General features: G+C 39.2%; 1 protein-coding gene across 3 annotated transcripts in view; it reads left to right on the top strand.

The window, feature by feature from the left end:
- grid2 (glutamate receptor, ionotropic, delta 2) overlaps positions 1–19,764 on the top strand; it is a 1,282,048-nt gene that overhangs the window by 1,242,837 nt on the left and 19,447 nt on the right. For all 3 annotated transcript variants that reach the window (XM_061928893.1, XM_061928894.1, XM_061928896.1), the window contains exon 15: positions 4,697–4,937. In XM_061928893.1, the coding sequence (XP_061784877.1) occupies positions 4,697–4,937 (241 nt within the window). The remainder of the gene's footprint in view (positions 1–4,696; positions 4,938–19,764) is intronic.

Below are 19,764 nucleotides of genomic sequence, written 5' to 3'. Positions count from 1 at the left end.
GAGTACCTTGAAGGTAGAAAAGCGCTATACAAGTACAACCCATTTACCCATTTATTTTATCATTTAAACGTACGTGACGAGAGCATGAAGCATAAACTATGGCATGGAACACTCACGAAACTGTGGCATGAAACAAACAAGACTTACTAGTAGGTTGCGTGAAGCAAACAATGACGCCAGGCCGACTGACTGGCAAAGGCAGGCTAAAATAATGCCTCTGATTAGAAACAGGTGAGCGTCCCGAACACCAGAGGCAGGTGAAAACAATAAGCAGCCATGGCAACTAAACCAAACTCAGAGATGTCACAAACAGGAACTAAAGGAGTCCAAAAACTAACAGAAAATACAAAAATATGATCCAGACCACGGTTCATGACAATGAGCAGTTGATATTTGTGGGGTTCTCAAGGGCAATCGTTTGCCATTTGAAAATAACACGTGGTGCATTTAGCACTAGTCTCAGCTGAGTCAACTGGGACTGAACAACATCAAAAGCAGACTGCAGGAGCTCAAAGGTTTGCGCTACAGCAGGGGATGAACAATAGATTACCACGTCATCTTCATCAATATGGAACTCAGCATCTGACACATTATCATAGATGGAAAACAACAACAGACCTAATATGGAACCCTGAAGTACACACTTTTAATTATTGTAGTTGTTCAATAAAAGCTTTTCAAGAACTTTAACTAGGACTCGTAGCTTGGAGATGGGACTATACAGATTGACACCTCCTTTCAACAAAGGTAAAACACAAGCTGATTTCCACATGTTAGGAATCTCATTACTGGGCAAGGAAAGATTAAAAATATGAGTAAGAGGTTCTGCAATAAAATCAACGGCTGACTTTAAAAAGAAAAGCTCAGGTTTGTCACGACCTGCAGGTTTGCCAGAATCCACTTGTTTTAAAGGCCTACTGAAATACAATTTTCTTATTTAAACGGGGATAGCAGGTCCATTATATGTGTCATACTTGATCATTTCGCGATATTGCCATATTTTTGCTGAAAGGATTTAGTAGAGAACATCGACGATAAAGTTTGCAACTTTTGGTCGCTGATAAAAAAGCCTTGCCTGTACCGGAAGTAGCAGACGAGTAGCGTGACGTCACAGGTTGTGGAGCTCCTCACATCTGCACATTGTTTACAATCATGGCCACCAGCAGTGAGAGCGCTTCGGACCAAGAAAGCGACGATTTCCCCATTAATTTGAGCGAGGATGAAAGATTTGTGGATGAGGAAAGTGAGAGTGAAGGACTAGAGGGCAGTGGGAGCGATTCAGATAGGGAAGATGCTGTGAGAGGCGGGTGGGACCTGATATTCAGCTGGGAATGACTAAAACAGTAAATAAACACAAGACATATACAGTATATACTCTATTAGCCACAACACAACCAGTCTTATATTTAATATGCCACAAATTAATCCCGCATAACAAACACCTCCCCCCTCCCGTCCATATAACCCGCCAATACAACTCAAACACCTGCACAACACACTCAATCCCACAGCCCAAAGTACCGTTCACCTCCCCAAAGTTCATACAGCACATATATTTCCCCAAAGTTACATACGTGACATGCACATAGCGGCACGCACGTACGGGCAAGCGATCAAATGTTTGGAAGCTGCGTACTCACAGTACCGCGTCTGCGTATCCAACTCAAAGTCCTCCTGGTAAGAGTCTCTGTTGTCCCAGTTCTCCACAGGCCAATGGTATAGCTTGACTGTCATCTTCCGGGAATGTAAACAATGAAACACCGGTTGTGTTATCCGGCACAACAGTCAAGGGGTGCATTCTACGGCGGGGGTGCGTTATCCGGCACAACACCTGCCGCAATACACCGCTTCCCACCTACAGCTTTCTTCTTTGCTGTCTCCATTGTTCATTGAACAAATTGCAAAAGATTCATCAACACAGATGTCCAGAATACTGTGGAATTTTGCGATGAAAACAGACGACTTAATAGCTGGCCACCATGCTGTCCCAAAATGTTCTCTACAATCCGTGACGTCACGCGCAGACGTCATCATACCGAGACGTTTTCAGCAGGGTATCTTGCGCGAAATTAAAAATTGCACTTTAGTAAGCTAACTCGGCCGTATTGGCATGTGTTGCAATGTTAAGATTTCATCATTGATATATAAACTATCAGACTGCGTGGTCGGTAGTAGTGGGTTTCAGTAGGCCTTTAAGGCTCCCTTGACCTCAAACACGTCAAGAGGAGTGAAACTAAATGTATTAGCTATGAAAGTGTGAAGGGATGGTGAAAATGCAAACCTTCCGAACATTCGGCTGTTTTTGAATGTGGAGATAAGGAGTCAAATAAGTAACCAGAAGAAATAACATAGTCATTAAAACCATTAAGTATGGCTCATTCATCAATTAGATTACCCGAGTATTTCACGATACAAGCTGGCACATTATTTGTGGTTTGAAGTTTCATAAGACGTTTTTATGACTTTCCAGAATTTCTTGGGATCATTTAAGTAACTGGTGGGTTGCACAACTTCTTGACAAGAAAAGGAAAGTGATGTCTGAGTTGCCTAAAAACCATCAAGTCAGCCCAAAAAAGAACATCCACCTCACGGTGACGTCACGATATAGCCAGTCTGAAAGCCCTGTGAACAGAGGCATCCAAAAACTGCGTGCAAGCTCAGGCCAAAATGCATGAACATTATGAATTGACACGAGTATCCAACGTTGCCACAACGTTCATCATGTCGGACAAGACGCGTTTCATCATAGCTCCCCTATAAAGGAGAACTGCACTTATGTGGAATGTTTTCATTCACAATAAATATTGTTTTTTTCATGCATTCTAACTCCTAAGGAAACGTTAACAAAAGTCAGCTAACAATGGAGCTAATTAGCTTCACTGTGTTGCATCTATGAAGCACTCTAAAAATATCCAAAAGCCTCCGTCATCGTTTCATATACATGCTGTAAGTGTATATGTAATGTAGTAACCGGCCCATTCATAAAAACATGTCATATTTATTAGAGATGTCCTGCTTTAAATGCTTTAAAATGTAATATCGGAAATTATCGGTATCGGTTTCAAAATTATTGGTATCGGTTTCATAAAGTAAAATGTATGACTTTTTAAAACGCCGCTGTGTACACGGATGTAGGGAGAAGTACAGAGCTCCAATAAACCTTAAAGGCACTGCCTTTGCGTGCCGGCCCAATCACATAATATATACGGCTTTTCACACACACAAGTGAATGCAAGGCATACGTGGTCAACAGCCATACAGGTCACACTGAGGGTGGCCGTATAAACAACTTTAACACTGTTACAAATATGCGCCACACTGTGAACCCACACCAAACAAGAATGACAAACACATTTCGGGAGAACATCCGCACCGTAACACAACATAAACACAACAGAGCAAATACCCAGAACCCCTTGTAGCACTAACTATTCCGAGACGCTACAATATACACCCCCCAATACCCCCCCCCCCAACTCCGCCCACCTCAACCTACTCATGCTCTCTCAGGGAGAGCATGTCCCAAATTCCAAGCTGCTATTTTGAGGCACGTTAAAAAAAATTATGCACTTTGTGACTTCAATAATAAATATGGCAGTGCCATGTTGGCATTTTTTTTCCATAACTTGAGTCGATTTATTTTGGAAAACCTTGTTACATCGTTTAATGCATCCAGCGGGGCATCACAACAAAATTAGGCATAATAATGTGTTAATTCCACGACTGTATATATCGGTATCGGTTGATATCGGAATCGGTAATTAAGAGTTGGACAATATCGTAATATCGGTAAAAAAGCCATTATCGGGTGTATTTTGCTCATTTTAGGCATACTGTGACATATTAATTTCACAGACACATCACAATGTTGGTTTTTTCCTCTCAACAACAACACCACAACTCATGGCTGACTTCATGGGAGGCAACAAAGACTACGTTGGGACAAATTATGATCCAAAACCTTATGTTTTTGAGCCTGAATGTAAGGAGGATGAGCTAAAAATTTTAGAAGCTGTGTGCTAAACAGATCCAAACTTTAGTGAAACACTATGCATTATTAGTGCTAAAAAAGATACAAAAACTACAAACATAGTAATACGATCACTTACTGTACAATGTCTGTTCTCACTGGGATGCCGACTGATGGGATGTTTATATTTTCTCGTTTAGATGAAGAATTAATCATAATCCGGCAACAAAATGGATGTCAAAGTAAACCAACTTCTCGGTTTATGGCCACAGTCTCCTACTATCCAAGTGAAAGGCATGATTTATAATCTAGAAATAGCTTTCACCAACTAAAAGGCGATGCAGCAACAGCAGCTCAGTATGTCAAATATGCTAAAAATAGTTTGCTTGCGTTAGCGCTTAAAATAACAATAATAATTTGCTAATATTCAGGTCACAAGATTTAATGGAGTGTTTTGGGATGTTTTTTCAGAGGGCTTTTATGGGCATTATAGTGTACTCTGATTGGCTACATTGTTAGACACCTCGTAATTGCCAAATTTTTACGAATTAGAATGCATAACAAAACCACAAACCATATGTGTTCCCCTTTAAAGGACTACCTTTGACTTTTCACAAACTGACCAAAGAGGTTTTGCATGTCATTCTTACCTACTGTACTTATGGCTGTCGAAGTTATTATTCTTTGCTCTATTTGCCTTCCCTTTGTGTTTGTCTGGACACTTAGAATCTTGGAGCTTCAGCAGAACGGTGACATGGATATACTCAAACTCAAGTGGTGGCCAAGGGACAGCCCCTGTGACCTGTACAGTTCGGCCCAGTCACGGCAACACAGCAGTGCTCTGGACATCCATAGTTTTGCCGGCGTCTTCTGCGTCCTGGCGGCCGGCGTGGTGCTCTCCTGTCTCATAGCCATGGTGGAAAGCTGGTGGTCACGGAGGAAGGGATCCAGAGTCCCCTCCAAGGAGGTAAGTGGATAAATGGGTGACTTGAAGTCAATTCAATGTTCAACTTCATTTTTTATATACACTCAGAGCAGATCTCTAGGACTACGCTCCTCGTATTAAAGGGAACCAACTGAACCCCACATGAGTAAGCACTTTGCGACGGAGGGAAAGAAAAACTCCTCTTAGGGAAGAAACCTCGGACAGAACCTAGGTTCTGTGGGGTAGTCTACTGTCTCAACCAATTAGGTTGCGATAGAGAGACAGAGTAGAGTGACAGAGGGTAGCTAGGCAGAGAAAACAGGACAGAGGGTTTTAGAGGCTGGGGACGAGAGACAATAAGTCACAGTCCTATCAGCAACAGTAATAGTCCCAAGATGACAGTAACAACAGTAATGTAGATTGTATGGCCCAAAAGAGATTGCAGGCTTCCTACCACTCAACCATTAGTGTGAATGAAGGAAAAATCAAAGTTAAAGTAAAGTAGAAGAAATAAATAGTCTCAGGATAAAAGTAGGTCTTTATGGCTCCGGAATCAAATTTTTTCTTAGTTGAGTTTATGATTCCCAGAGGCCTTAACATTTTTTTATCATTATTATTACTAAAGCTGGGTCATACTACGTATTGCTGTGTGTGACACTTCCAATGGTATTTTGGCCCTTTGACTTTTGATTGATTGATTGAAACTTTTATTAGTAGGTTGCACAGTGAAGTACATATTCCGTACAATTGACCACTAAATGGTAACACCCGAATAAGTTTTTCAACTTGCTTAAGTCGGGGTCCATGATACAGATATATACTATTTTCATAATTCAGTCATCAACAATTGCATCATCAGAGAAATTGACATTGGAACAGTGTAGGTCTGACTTGGTACATATGTACTGCAAGTATTGGACACATTGGTTGTAATAGGAAAAAAATTGAAAGACTCAAAATAACCCAGTTCAAAACCTACTATGTAAAAGCAGAATCATTTTCTTAATTTAGAAATGGATATTTTTTAAGACATAAAACCTTCTAAATGCAAAACCTACCATATAATGTTTGCAATTGAGACTCAGAAGTGTAAGAACTTCTTGTTGTTGTGACAACTGGACAGCACGGTTAACATTGTCAACTCTTGCTAAATGTTACATTTTAAATATGAGATTTTATTATCAAACAATTAACATTTACTATCATATGAAACACACTCAAAAGTACTGCAAATGTATACAGTTGAGTATTAGTATCAATTCCCAGGTACCGGGAATTGGTACCGTATTGAAAGGTACACAGGCTATCCATTGCAAAACAGGCCCCCATTCACAGTCTTCATCAGCAGTATTCTTCTTTATAGCAACATTTGTTACAAGTCTTTTTCTGTCAAAAAGAATCCTAAACATACTCCATCAGCTCCCCCTGAAAAGTACCGTAAGTGAAATTGATCTTTGTGCAAAGTCCTCCATATTCTGCCTACAATATCACATTCCTTTTTTGCATTTACCCACCATTAAGGTACCGCATAACAGTTTAATACGGGTAAAACATCCTGACATGTAATTCATCTTTAAAAGTCATTAACATTGTAGACGTTGGCAGGGGGGGGGAAAAAAAGACATTCTCAGCTTATGCAAATGTAATGCACAGACTTCTGCTACATACATCCGAGTAATCTTTTCACCTTACATATTTATACTTGTTAGAATTCGTAATAATGCCAATTTATACATTCAATTTTAAATGATCACATTACAATACGTGAACCCCCCATTCAGGATCAATCAAACACTTATTTAGCACAATCATCCTTACATAATTTAATAATGCATTCTTACGTCAATTTGAGATGATTCTGAACTCTCCATTGTTTTCTTTAAAGGGGAACATTATCACCAGACCTATGTAAGCGTCAATATATACCTTGATGTTGCAGAAAAAAGACCATATATTTTTTTAACCGATTTCCGAACTCTAAATGGGTGAATTTTGGCAAATTAAACGCCTTTCTATTATTCGCTCGTTGTGACGTCACATCGGGAAGCAAACCGCCATTTTCTCAAACACATTACAAACACCTACTCAAATCAGCTCTGTTATTTTCCGTTTTTTCGACTGTTTTCCGTACCTTGGAGACATCATGCCTCGTCGGTGTGTTGTCGGAGGGTGTAACAACACGAACAGAGACGGATTCAAGTTGCACCAGTGGCCCAAAGATGCGAAAGTGGCAAGAAATTGGACGTTTGTTTCGCACACTTTACCGACGAAAGCTATGCTACGACAGAGATTGCAAGAATGTGGGGATGTCCTGCGACTCTCAAAGCAGATGCATTTCCAACGATAAAGTCAAAGAAATCTGCCGCCAGACCCCCATTGAATCTGCCGGAGTGTGTGAGTAATTCAGGGACAAAGGACCTCGGTAGCACGGCAAGCAATGGCGGCAGTTTGTTCCCGCAGACGAGCGAGCTAAGCCCCCTGGATGTCTTGGCTCACACCGTCCCTTATGCCACCGAAGATGATCAAGAGAAGAATATCGACCCTAGCTTCCCTGGCCTGCTGACATGAGGGTATGTCTACAGAATATATTAATTGATGAAAATTGGGCTGTCTGCACTCTCTAAGTGCATGCTGTTGCCAAATGTATTTCATATGCTGTAAACCTAGTTCATAGTTGTTAGTTTCCTTTAATGCCAAACAAACACATACCAATCGTTGGTTAGAAGGCGATCGCCGAATTCGTCCTCGCTTTCTCCCGTGTCGCTGGCTGTCGTGTCGTTTTCGTCGGTTTCGCTTGCATACGGTTCAAACCGATATGGCTCAATAGCTTCAGTTTCTTCTTCAATTTCGTTTTCGCTACCTGCCTCCACACTACAACCATCCGTTTCAATACATGCGTAATCTGTTGAATCGCTTAAGCCGCTGAAATCCGAGTCTGAATCTGCTATAGCTTGCTGTTCTATGCGCCATGTTTGTTTGTGCTGGCTTCACTATGTGACGTCACAGGAAAATGGACGGGTGTATAAAACGATGGTTAAAATCAGGCACTTTGAAGCTTTTTTTAGGGATATTGCGTGATGGGTAAAATTTTGAAAAAAACTTTGAAAAATAAAATAAGCCACTGGGAACTGATTTTTAATGGTTTTAACCCTTCTGAAATTGTGATAATGTTCCCCTTTAAAATAAACAATAACATAACTAAAGTGAAATAAAAAAGCTTAAAGGTTAAATGTAATTTAGAAAAAGTTGCAATGTTGACTAATAAAACAAAGCAGTTTTTTTTTTTCAAACTGTCATTGCTCAAAACATAATATTGAATCAAAATCAATGTTATTATGAATTATTGACCTATCCAAGGTTCTGATTACTTCACATCAAATACTCCACTAAGAAAAATATTTTTGGTGGAAGATTTTGCAAATTTGGTAAATAAATAACCCAAAAATGTATATTTTGTTGTTTTCTTTCTGTACCGGAAATTAACCGGACCTGTGACCTCTAAACCGAGGTACGTACCGAACCGAAATTTTTGTGTACCGTTACACCCCTAAGTGTGTGTGTGACAATCATTGGTACTTTAACTTTAACTTTATGCACACACTCAGGCTGATTGATTGATTGATTTATTGAGACTTTTATTAGTTGGTTGCACAGTGAAGTACATATTCTGTACAATTGACCACTAAATGGTAACACCCAAATAAGTTGTTCAACTTGTTTAAGTGATTCATGATACAGATATATACTATCAGATATATACTATCATCATATTACAGTCATCACACAAGATAATCGCATTGAATTATTTACATTATTTACAATCCGGGGTGTGGAGAGGGGCGGGGGGGGTTAGGTTTGGTTGTTATCATCAGTCATCAACAATTGAGAACAGAGAAATGGATATTGGAACAGTGTAGGTCTGACTTGGTAGGATATGGACAGCAAGTAGTGGGCAGAGAGAGAGAGAGAGATCAGAAGGCATAAGAAAAAGTATCTGCATTTGATTGTTTACATTTGATTATTAACAATCCGGGGAGGGTGTTAGTTTAGGGTTGTAGCTGCCTGGAGGTGAACTTTTATTGCGGTTTTGAAGGAGGATAGAGATGCACTTTCTTTTATACCTGTTGGGAGTGCATTCCACATTGATTTGGCATAGAAAGAGAATGAGTTAAGACCTTTGTTAGTTCGGAATCTGGGTTTAACGTGGTTAGTGGAGCTCCCCCTGGTGTTGTGGTTATGGCGGTCATTTACGTTAAGGAAGTAGTTTGACATGTATTTTGGTATCAGGGAGGTGTAGCGGATTTTATAGACTAGGCTCAGTGCAAGTTGTTTTACTCTGTCCTCCACCCTGAGCCAGCCCACTTTGGAGAAGTGGGTAGGAGTGAGGTGGGATCTGGGGCGGAGGTCTAGAAGTAATCTGACTAGCTTGTTCTGGGATGTTTGGAGTTTAGATTTGAGGGTTTTGGAGGTGCTAGCTAGGGTACCAGGAGGTGCATGCGTAATCGAAAAAGGGTTGAATGAGAGTTCCCGCTAGAATCTTCATGGTGCTTTTGTTGACCAGAGAGGAGATTCTATAGAGAAATCTTGTTCGTTGGTTGACCTTTTTGATTACCTTGGTTGCCATTTTATTACAGGAAAGACTAGCCTCTAGAATGGAACCTAGGTAGGCTCTCATTGCCAAATCTACTTTTGGTCACCAACATTGGCGTTGTTAGGTTAGGCTCAAGCCCCCCTAAAATATTCTTAAGCCCCCCTAAATAATTTGGTGTTTTTTTGTTTTTTTTTACAAATAAATGCCGACATATTCATTATAAAGTGGCCCAAATATGAGTTTAAATAAATAATCATACAACCTGTTATTATTCACTCAGTTTCCCCTCACTTCGTAGCGTAAGGTAGAGAGTCCCTTCCGTGCGTCGGTATCCAATCCGTTCCACTTGTTCATATAGAAAATGCCCACATCACTCAAATTCCAGCCCGCATTTTCTCTGCGACCTTGCTTGCGGTCCTGCAGGTGTACGAAGCACATTATCTTCCTTTACAATGAGTGAAACTGCACAAAACCTTGTGGGTGCAATTGTAAATCATTTATTTTTTAAGTTTTGTGTTTCTTGTAGAATCTATATAAAGTAATATACATTAGCCTATTGTTAAAATAATGAAAGAAACATCATTAAATATATTTGTTTTATTGTATTGTTACATTAATAGCTGTTTTATTATTATAGGATGGCTTGTTAAACATTTAATAGGATTTTCAGAGGGAGGAAAAACCAAGACATTTAATATAAAATGTAAAATGAATAAATACATAAAAAGAAAAAGAAAATATATGGTTAAAAGCCATCGTCCCGGGGAGCATTTCATTTCGTCCCGTGCATTTTTTTTAAATAATAATAATAACAATGAATGATTTCTAAGTCTTTGTTAGCCGTTTGTGAAGTTTTGTGCTCGTGCGTAACATTCGCTCGCATCCTGTGCATCTCCTGGGGGCAAAGCCCCCCCCCTGTCCTTAAAAGCTAGTGACGCCCCTGGTCACCAAGAGTAATGCAGTAAACTCTTGTTTATCGCTGCTAATCGGCCTGGCCATGGTAAGTGAATTTCCGCAAATTAGGAATTATAAATGGACTATTTTTATTAAAAAAAACAGGTTTACAACTTTGTAAATACGGTTTTAACACTAAGAAAGCCCCCTAGACATGAAATAGCCGCAAACTTCAAGACGACTATTACAATACTCACCAGGCTGCAGTCAATCCTAGCACCAAGAGTAATATTAAACACCTGAATGGGGCCACAAAAAAATGTTTTAAAGCCTTGATATTAAATCCAGGGTCTGGACTAATTCAAAATGCAGCGAGAGCATTCGTTGTCAGTGGCGGTAATCGACCACTTATTTACTTAGAACATAGCACGCTGATATTCTTAAACTACAAAAGCAGCCCCGGGGCTTTTTTTTGGGGGGGGGGAAGAAAAGCTGCAATTTGCCCTGACCGAGGAAGAGTCCACAAAACACCGACTCACAACATTAAACATGGATATTTACACCGCCAGCACTCTCCTCCAATACAGTGGCACCTTGTAAATTAGCAGCAGCGCACTGTGAAATTTCCAATCAGCCCCTGTGCGGTTGATCACCCCAGCAGGCATATCAATTGAGGCAATCAAAGTGTTTTCTGGTAACATTTTCATGATAGAAACCCTGCAGTCCTTGTAATGTGGATGCTTTCTCAGCTCCGCCGCAGACAAGCCCGAGTAAACAAAAAAAATCCTTTTGGCGGCATCTTCCCTTGGTTTTTCCATTAATAGATTAAAATCGCACGACCGTGGGTCATTTTTACCCAGCATTAGCATCCGTTGCATCCAATCTCTTAACCTTATCTAGCTAATCCTATCTCTCTGCACTCCCAAGTACAAGAGGGCTAATGTTGGAATAGATAACTTTAATCAAAGCCGCAAAAGGCGACAAAGTGCTGCAAATTTGATAATCCGCAACATGCCGCAGATGAACCGGCCCAAATGCAATTATGAGTGAAGTAATCTTTACAGTTATCTCACAGGCGGTTAAGAATGTGTTACTCGCAAATTAGGAAAATGGCTTAAAGAAGCACATTTTAGCCGAAAACACTTGAAGATCAAGCTGGTGGCTTTACATAGTTATTGCTTTTTGTGTTTTGATTCATGAGATTATAAAACAAGACTTGTAGTCAATAGCATGTCTGTGATTGCCTTGTTGATCACATTTTGCATACAAGGGGCCTAATCTACCGTATTTTTCAGACTATAAGTCGCAGTTTTTTTCATAGTTTGCGACTTATATATGTTTTTTTCCTTTTTTATTATGCATTTTCGGCAGGTGCGACTTATACTCCGGTGCGACTTATACTCCGAAAAATACGGTACTAAGATCCAAATACCTCGCGCAAAACAGCGTGTGCAAGCCACAAAATACATGTACTATTAGTAGGCGTGTTGCGTGTTATCTACTGGGAGCGGGTGTGCAGTTAAAAGAGCACTGCAAAAAGTCAGTGTTCAAAAACAAGAAAAAAAATATACAAATATTAGGGGTATTTTATTTGAACTAAGCAAAGTTATCTGCCAATACAACAAGAAAATTTGGCTTGTCAAGACTTTCCAAAACAAGTAAAATTAGCTAACCTAAATGAACCCTAAAATACCTTAAAATAAGTATATTATCACTAATAACAACTGTACTACTATATGAGTATGTATTTTCTATTGTTTCATTGAAAATAAAACAGCAAAGTCCATTTGTTTTAATATGAGACAAAATGTGTCAAAGTCATGATTTATTTTTTTCATGCTTGAAATAAGAAATTATTACTTTAAAAAAGTAGTTTTATACTTCTGAGTGTTGATGACACATCTTGATATTCTAGTTTCAAGCATGTTTTACTCAATATAGGTTATAAAATCTCATCTACAAGCTGTAATATCTTACTGGGATAATTTAGGACCAAAACACTTAAAACAAGTAAAACACTCTAACATAAAATCTGCTGAGTGAGAAGAATTATCTTATCAGACAAAAAATAAGAAAATATCACCCTGATTTGAGATATTTCATCTTATGTACCGTATTTTTTGGAGTATAAGTCGCACCTGCCGAAAATGCATAATAAAGAAGGGGAAAAAATATATAAGTCGCACTGGAGTATAAGTCGCATTTTTTGGGGAAATGTATTTGAAAAAACCCAACACCAAGAATAGACATTTGAAAGGCAATTTAAAATAAATAAAGAATAGTGAACAACAGGCTGAATAAGTGTACGTTATATGACGCATAAATAACCAACTAAAAACGTGCCTGGTATGTTAACGTAACATATTATGGTAAGAGTCATTCAAATAACTATAACATATAGAACATGCTATACGTTTACCAAACAATCTGTCACTCCTAATCGCTAAATCCCATGAAATCTTATACGTCTAGTCTCTTACGTGAATGAGCTAAATAATATTATTTGATATTTTACGGTAATGTGTTAATAATTCCACACATGAGTTGCTCCTGAGTATAAGTCGCACCCCCGGCCAAACTATGAAAAAAACTGCGACTTATAGTCCGAAAAATACGGTAGATTTCAGTTTTTGCAGTGTGGTGCGGCGGTCTTAATAAATCATCATCTCTCTTTGCTTTCAAAACATTATAAAAGTCCATATACGCTTAACAATTTCATAGGGTTTGTAAGTACTTTGTAAAAGGAAAACTCTCAGGGAGCTGTTATAGCTTAGTAAGGGGCCCCAATACAGTACATGTAAGATATTAAGGTACAACATTAATACAACTATTTCCTAAATCATTTCATACATGCACACATCATTAAAGTTCCGAATTGTAGTTGGTAGTCTTGCATATTGTAATTTGCCAATAAAATGCATATTTATTTCAGGATGCATACTACAATAATAGATATTCAATGATTAATGTTACAATAAACAAACAATAATGCATCTCTTGCTTTGCATGGTGGGTATTGCTTTTCAACCTTTGGGGTTCATGGTTTAGTATAATCGATCAATAATTTGTGTTTCAAAAGTTTTTCAAATCATCACCACAGAGACACTCTCATTTACTGCACATTCATTTAATCATGCTCTTACCTGTGGCGTTGTACCACTTTTTATGGGCATTTTAGAAGCAGTCGGGCATCTACGTTGACACCACTTTTTTTTTCTTACCGCTGAAGGTGCATGGGAGGGAGGCTGCTCCTACCTTGCTCAAGACGAGAAACCGCATACTTCAAGAAGTTTTTATCATGTAGGATATATGGTAGTAATATGTATTCTATGTGAAAAATCGAACGGCGTAAAAAACAATATTAAATGACACCAAAACCCATCAATTTAATTAGTTTTATTCGCTTTGTTTCATCATTCGTTTACTTTATTAATTCTGATTTTCAGCACAATCCCATTCAAGAGCAGACATACATTACAGGGAGACAGAACACAGCCAACTTCCGGCGCCCCTTAGAAAGGTGGGAAAAAGGTAAACGCTGTGGGGGTGGGGGTGGTGGGGGGATGAGTAAAAAAAAAAAAGGTTTGGTCTCAGACTGGGCTCCTGGGGAAGGGGTCCAGACTGAGGCCAGTAAAAAAAAACACTCAACAGCCATAAGCACACATAAAGATGTTACATAGAATCCACAAAACTTGCAACATAGGGGAGGGATTGGGGGCTACGGTGGCAGCCTGCTTTTTATCTAAAGCGCTGCTCAGCCATCCATCACCCCTGAGGGATTCAAGCGGTTAATCAGCCCTTTAAGTCATCCAGCACCTATTAAATTATAAAAGGATGTTGCTGAACAGACCATGTGTGACCATTTTTATTTCTGATGGTCCAAATATGTTGAAACGTACACGCAGGACGGAGGATCCTTTTTCCATCGTATGTCTTTGCAGCCCAAGCACTTGCTGGGTCAGTTATTTTTCAAACGTGCTAGATAAAACACCAAATAGTGCTCCCAAAATGGTGACGAGTGTTGATAAATCGCATTGCGCGTGCTGTATAATATACACTATACTGCCAAAAGTATTTGGCCACCTGCCTTGACTCACATATGAACTTGAAGTGCCATCCCATTCCTAACCCATAGGGTTCAATATGACGTCGGTCCACCTTTTGCAGCTATTACAGCTTCAACTCTTCTGGAAAGGCTGTCCACAACACTCCGCATTCTTCCAAAAGTGCACACACTGATGTTGGTCGAGAAGGCCTGGTTCACAGTCTCCGTTCTAATTCATCCCAAAGGTGTTCTATTGGGTTCAGGTCAGGACTCTGTGCAGGCCAGTCGAGTTCATCCACACCAGACTCTGTCATCAATGTCTTTATGGACCTTGCTTTGTGCACTGGTGCACAGTCATGTTGGAAGAGGAAGGGGCCCGCTCCAAACTGTTCCCATAAGTTTGGGAGCATGGAATTGTCCAAAATGTTTTGGTGTTGTTGCGTCGGACCAGTTATTCCTCCCAGGGAATCTAAGTTACTGGTCAATCCCAAGTTCTTTCGATGACATATATGCTGAGTAAGTAGGACCATCAAGACAGAATTGGAATATTTTCTAGTTTATTCCAAAGCTTTGGGAGATCGACTTAATCAATACAGTCGTATCGGCTGCTCTAGTTGATCTGGCATTCCAAAGGGAAAAAACGCAGAAAGCCCCCATCTCCCCCCTCAACACTGATAAGAAACCAGTGGGTGTATTTCACATTCCTGATGGTTTGAGACACTAAACAGGCAATCTGAAGACAAAGTGAAACTGGTATACAGAGTATACATGGAAAAATACTAGCAACTCCAAACATGACTATGAATAAAGAAAGAACTCTTAAACATATGCATTCTCCACGGTGTCCTGGAGCATTCAAGAGTTATTTTCACTGGAACTAAGGGACCATCTCCTGAAAAACAACCCCACACCATAATTCCTCCTCCACCAAATTTCCCAGAAACAGTCCCCATGCCTAAGTGCTTGATTTTATACACAAGTGATTAGGACACCGGATTCTGATCATTTGGATGGGTGGCCAAATACTTTTGGCATTGTAGTGTATTTGCATTTTCTCCTCCCCACAGTAGTGTGGCCGTTTTGATGATCAGTTATTCTGCATATTAATGAAGACCAAAACGTAAAATGGATTGCTTGCCTTATTCTGCTGTGCCTACTTAACAGACGCAATCCACTTTGCACACTTTTACTAGATCAGGTATGGGTGTGCACATATTTTATTTAGTTCACGCAAACCTTTAGTAAATCAGGCCCAACATGTTTATTACTTTTACTGCTGATTTGTTGCGTTTTGCATGTCTGTTGACCTATTTAGTCGTCAAGCTTTACCCGCACTCCCTTTAGGTCCCTCTATAGAACACACTCTGAATGCACAAGTAGGATCTGAAGGACACATGTATGGTCTTCCCCGAGTCAATGTCAGGTCTTTTGTGGCGAGACGCTCTTTCAAAGCGACTGCCAGTGAAAAGAGAGGCAACATGTTTGACAGCAGGCTGACAGCAATTTACTTGCCTCTCTATTACTGCCATAATTTCATTATCCCCTCTCTTATTGCTTTGCTAAATCAAGTTAAACAAATTAAATAATTACCCCGCTTGCCCCCTCTGCTCGTTAGATAGACATCCAGTGAGGCTGAGACACTTCCATTATGTTCCATCTGATCAGGCACTTTGCTTCGGTATGAAACTGAAGGCACAAATGGTGACTCTGTGCAAGCTCTTGTAAAAATACTGCAATGGTAAACTGGAGTGCACTACTTTACTGCAGCCAGCAGAGGCACTGTTGACCCTAAACAATAGGGATGTGGGAAAAAATCGATTCGAATTAAAATCGCCATTCTCACGTTATACGGTTCAGTATCGATTCTCATTTTTCAAAAATTGATTTTATTTATTTATTTTTTATTTGTAATTTTTTTAATTTTTTTTTTAAGTAATCAATCCAACAAAACAATACACAGGAATACCATAACAATGCAATTCAATTCCAAAACCAAATTTGACCCAGCAACACTCAGAACAGCAATAAACAGAGCAATTGAGAGGAGACGCAAACATGACACTGTCATGATTTGGTCCATGGGTTTTGTTTTTCCGGAAGGCAACGGAATGTTGGCTCGGGCGAGACGGAAATGTAAGTACATGATTTATTAAATATTATCAAAAAAAGAACAAACGAAAAGCGCGCACAGTGGCGGAGAACAAACTATGAAACCAAAAAGACTATAGCACAAAGGCAGAAACTGTGAACAATGAAACAAAAACTTACTTGACATGGGACTGTGAACATGGCATTATGCAGAGTGACGATAAAGAGTGTGTCAGGGGAATGATGTCGCCAGGGAGACTTCCCGGCAACAATCGGTTTAAATAATAGTGACATGATTCAAGACAGGTGCGTGAGTCGTGAGGGCAGGTGAAAACTAATGGGTTGCTATGGTGACAAACAAGAGTGCACAATGAGTCCAAACGTGGAACAGGTGAAACTAATGGGTAACCATGAAAACAAGACAAGGGAGTGAAAAGCAGGAACTAAAAAGAGTCCAAAACCAAACAGCACATGGCCAAACAAAAACATGATCAACACAGACATGACAGACACAGAACAATCCAAAAGTAGTGATACAAAAATGAATATTATCAACAACAGTATCAACATTAATAACAATTTTAACATAGCAGTGATTAACGGGGGGACGGCGTGGCGAAGTTGGTAGAGTGGCCGTGCCAGCAATCGGAGGGTTGCTGGTTACTAGGGTTCAATCCCCACCTTCTACCATCCTAGTCACGTCCGTTGTGTCCTTGGGCAAGACACCTCACGCCTTGCTCCTGATGGCTGCTGGTTAGCGCCTTGCATGGCAGCTCCCGCCATCAGTGTGTGAATGTGTGTGTGAATGGGTGAATGTGGAAATACTGTCAAAGCGCTTTGAGTACCTTGAAGGTAGAAAAGCGCTATACAAGTATAACCCATTAAAAATCCCTCATTGACATTATCATTAGACATTTATAATATAAAAAAAAAAGAACAATAGTGTCACAGTGGCTTACACTTGCATCACATCTCATAAGCTTGACAACACACTGTGTCCAATATTTTCACAAAGATAAAATAAGTCATATTTTTGGTTCATTTAATAGTTAAAACAAATTTATATTATTGCAATCAGTTGATAAAACATTTTCCTTTACAATTATAAAAGTTTTTTTTACAAAAATCTACTACTCTGCTTGCATGTCAGCAGACTGGGGTAGATCCTGCTGAAATCCTATGTATTGAATGAATAGAGAATTGTTTTGAATCGGAAAAATACCGTTTTTGAATCGAGAATCGCGTTGAATCGAAAAAAAACGATTTATAATCGAATCGTGACCCCAAGAATTGATATTGAATCGAATCGCAGCCCTACTTCACATACGCACACTCAGGATGTTTACATGCACTAATAAACAAATGAGTGACTTAATTTAATTAAAACTAGCTTTTTTAAAACAAATGTAAAAACCTTAGTAAGGTTTTTGCATGCAACAGGCAGCCTATAATGTCTCCGATTTTTTTTGTATGGATACAACTTTAACAAAGTTTTTGACTTTTTAAAAAATGGGATATTCACCTTTGAAAATATTATAACAAAAAAACAGACATGCACCTGGGGATAAGTTGATTGGCAACACTAAATTGGCCCTAGTGTGTGGATGTGAGTGTGAATGTTGTCTGTCTATCTGTGTTGGCCCTGCGATGAGGTGGCGACTTGTCCAGGGTGTACCCCGCCTTCCACCCGATTGTAGCTGAGATAGGCTCCAGCGCCCCCTGCGACCCCAAAGGGAATAAGCGGTAGAAAATGGATGGATGGATGGATGTAATAAAAAGTAAGTGGAAAAAGTTGAAATGTTGATGCTAAAAACTAGGGATGCATAATGTATTTTTTTTAAAGCCGATACAGATAACGAACTGCTTCTTAAGAACGATATTGATAACAGATTAGCTCATTCAAATATATATATATATATTATTTTTAAATCAATATTTTAAAAACATTTTTATTTTTACTTTTTATAAATTGAACGGTAGTTTGTGCACACCTTTTAATTGCTGCTGGCTTTTTTATTATTATTATTATTATTATTATTATTATTATTATAATATAATATATGTGTATATACTATATACTGTATATATAATATATAAATATTACATGTATGTCATATTTTATATTGCTACTATGGCACATTTTTAGTCTACTTAATACCTGCATTATCCTTTCCATCCTTACCCTTTCCATCCTTTGAAACTGAGCTACAATCTCCCTTGTGGATCAATAAAGTTTGTCTAAGTCTAAGTTTAGGGCAGCTTCTTTAGCAACAGGTCTCTTCTCGGCTTTCAAAACACTGTCATAGTGATGCTGGCATTTCAGACGGCTGATGAGGTTTGATGTGTTGAAGCGCGATAGTTTTTCATATAGCACACAAAATGACAAAACGTCTTCCCCTGAAACAGTGAAGAAGTCCCGAATGATCAACGCCATCTTTGTTTACAATGAGCTCAGGGGAAGTTTAAGTTTGTTTTGTTTTTTGGCAGATACCAGGACTATATATTAGGATTTATCGGCGTGATATCATAACTCCTCATAACGGTACGATAATTCTCTGTTTGATTTTTATCATGCAACCCTACTAATATTACAAAAGGCTGTTTTTTTTTTCTTTAAAAAAAATATATATATTGTATTGGATTTGAAAGTGAAATATATCAAAATGTCCCCTTCATCCTTTGATTATTCAGTGTGCGGCCCTCAGTGGAAAAAATCTACACGATGATGAACTTTGACAGAAAAATATATTTTTAGGACGTCATATTTCATAACTGATGGATATAAATGAAATATAAAAATCTTAAAATCTTTACAAAAGATAGTTTAGGGTGGTTGTGACCCTAAACAACTGCGTAGAGTGTTTATGTGATGGGCCGGCTCTCTTGTTTGTTTATTTTAGAGCATTATAAATATTTTTTTTAAATGGCAAAAAAGTTTCAACAAGTAATTTTCCCTAATAACTTTTGTTCATCACCCTCCCCTAATAAACAAACGCAGCGTAACCACCCCCCTCCAAGCATCCTGCTGACTTACCAGCTTTAATCTGTCATTCAGACCACTAGTCCTGTGGGCCACTGAGCAGCCACAAAGACATCCGACCCTCAGCTGAACTCAAATTAATGTTAGGCACAGTGTGGTTCGGTCACAGCAGGCACAAACACACACACAAGCACACACACACACACACACACCCCCGCCGCCATCTTCAATAGCCCCCCCAAAAGCAGGCGGTATAATCAGCCCCTGACTG

The sequence above is a fragment of the Nerophis lumbriciformis genome, linkage group LG33 (assembly GCF_033978685.3).
Source record: "Nerophis lumbriciformis linkage group LG33, RoL_Nlum_v2.1, whole genome shotgun sequence".
Classification (NCBI taxonomy): Eukaryota; Metazoa; Chordata; class Actinopteri; order Syngnathiformes; family Syngnathidae; genus Nerophis; species Nerophis lumbriciformis.
This window is presented reverse-complemented; position numbering and strand designations above follow the sequence as displayed.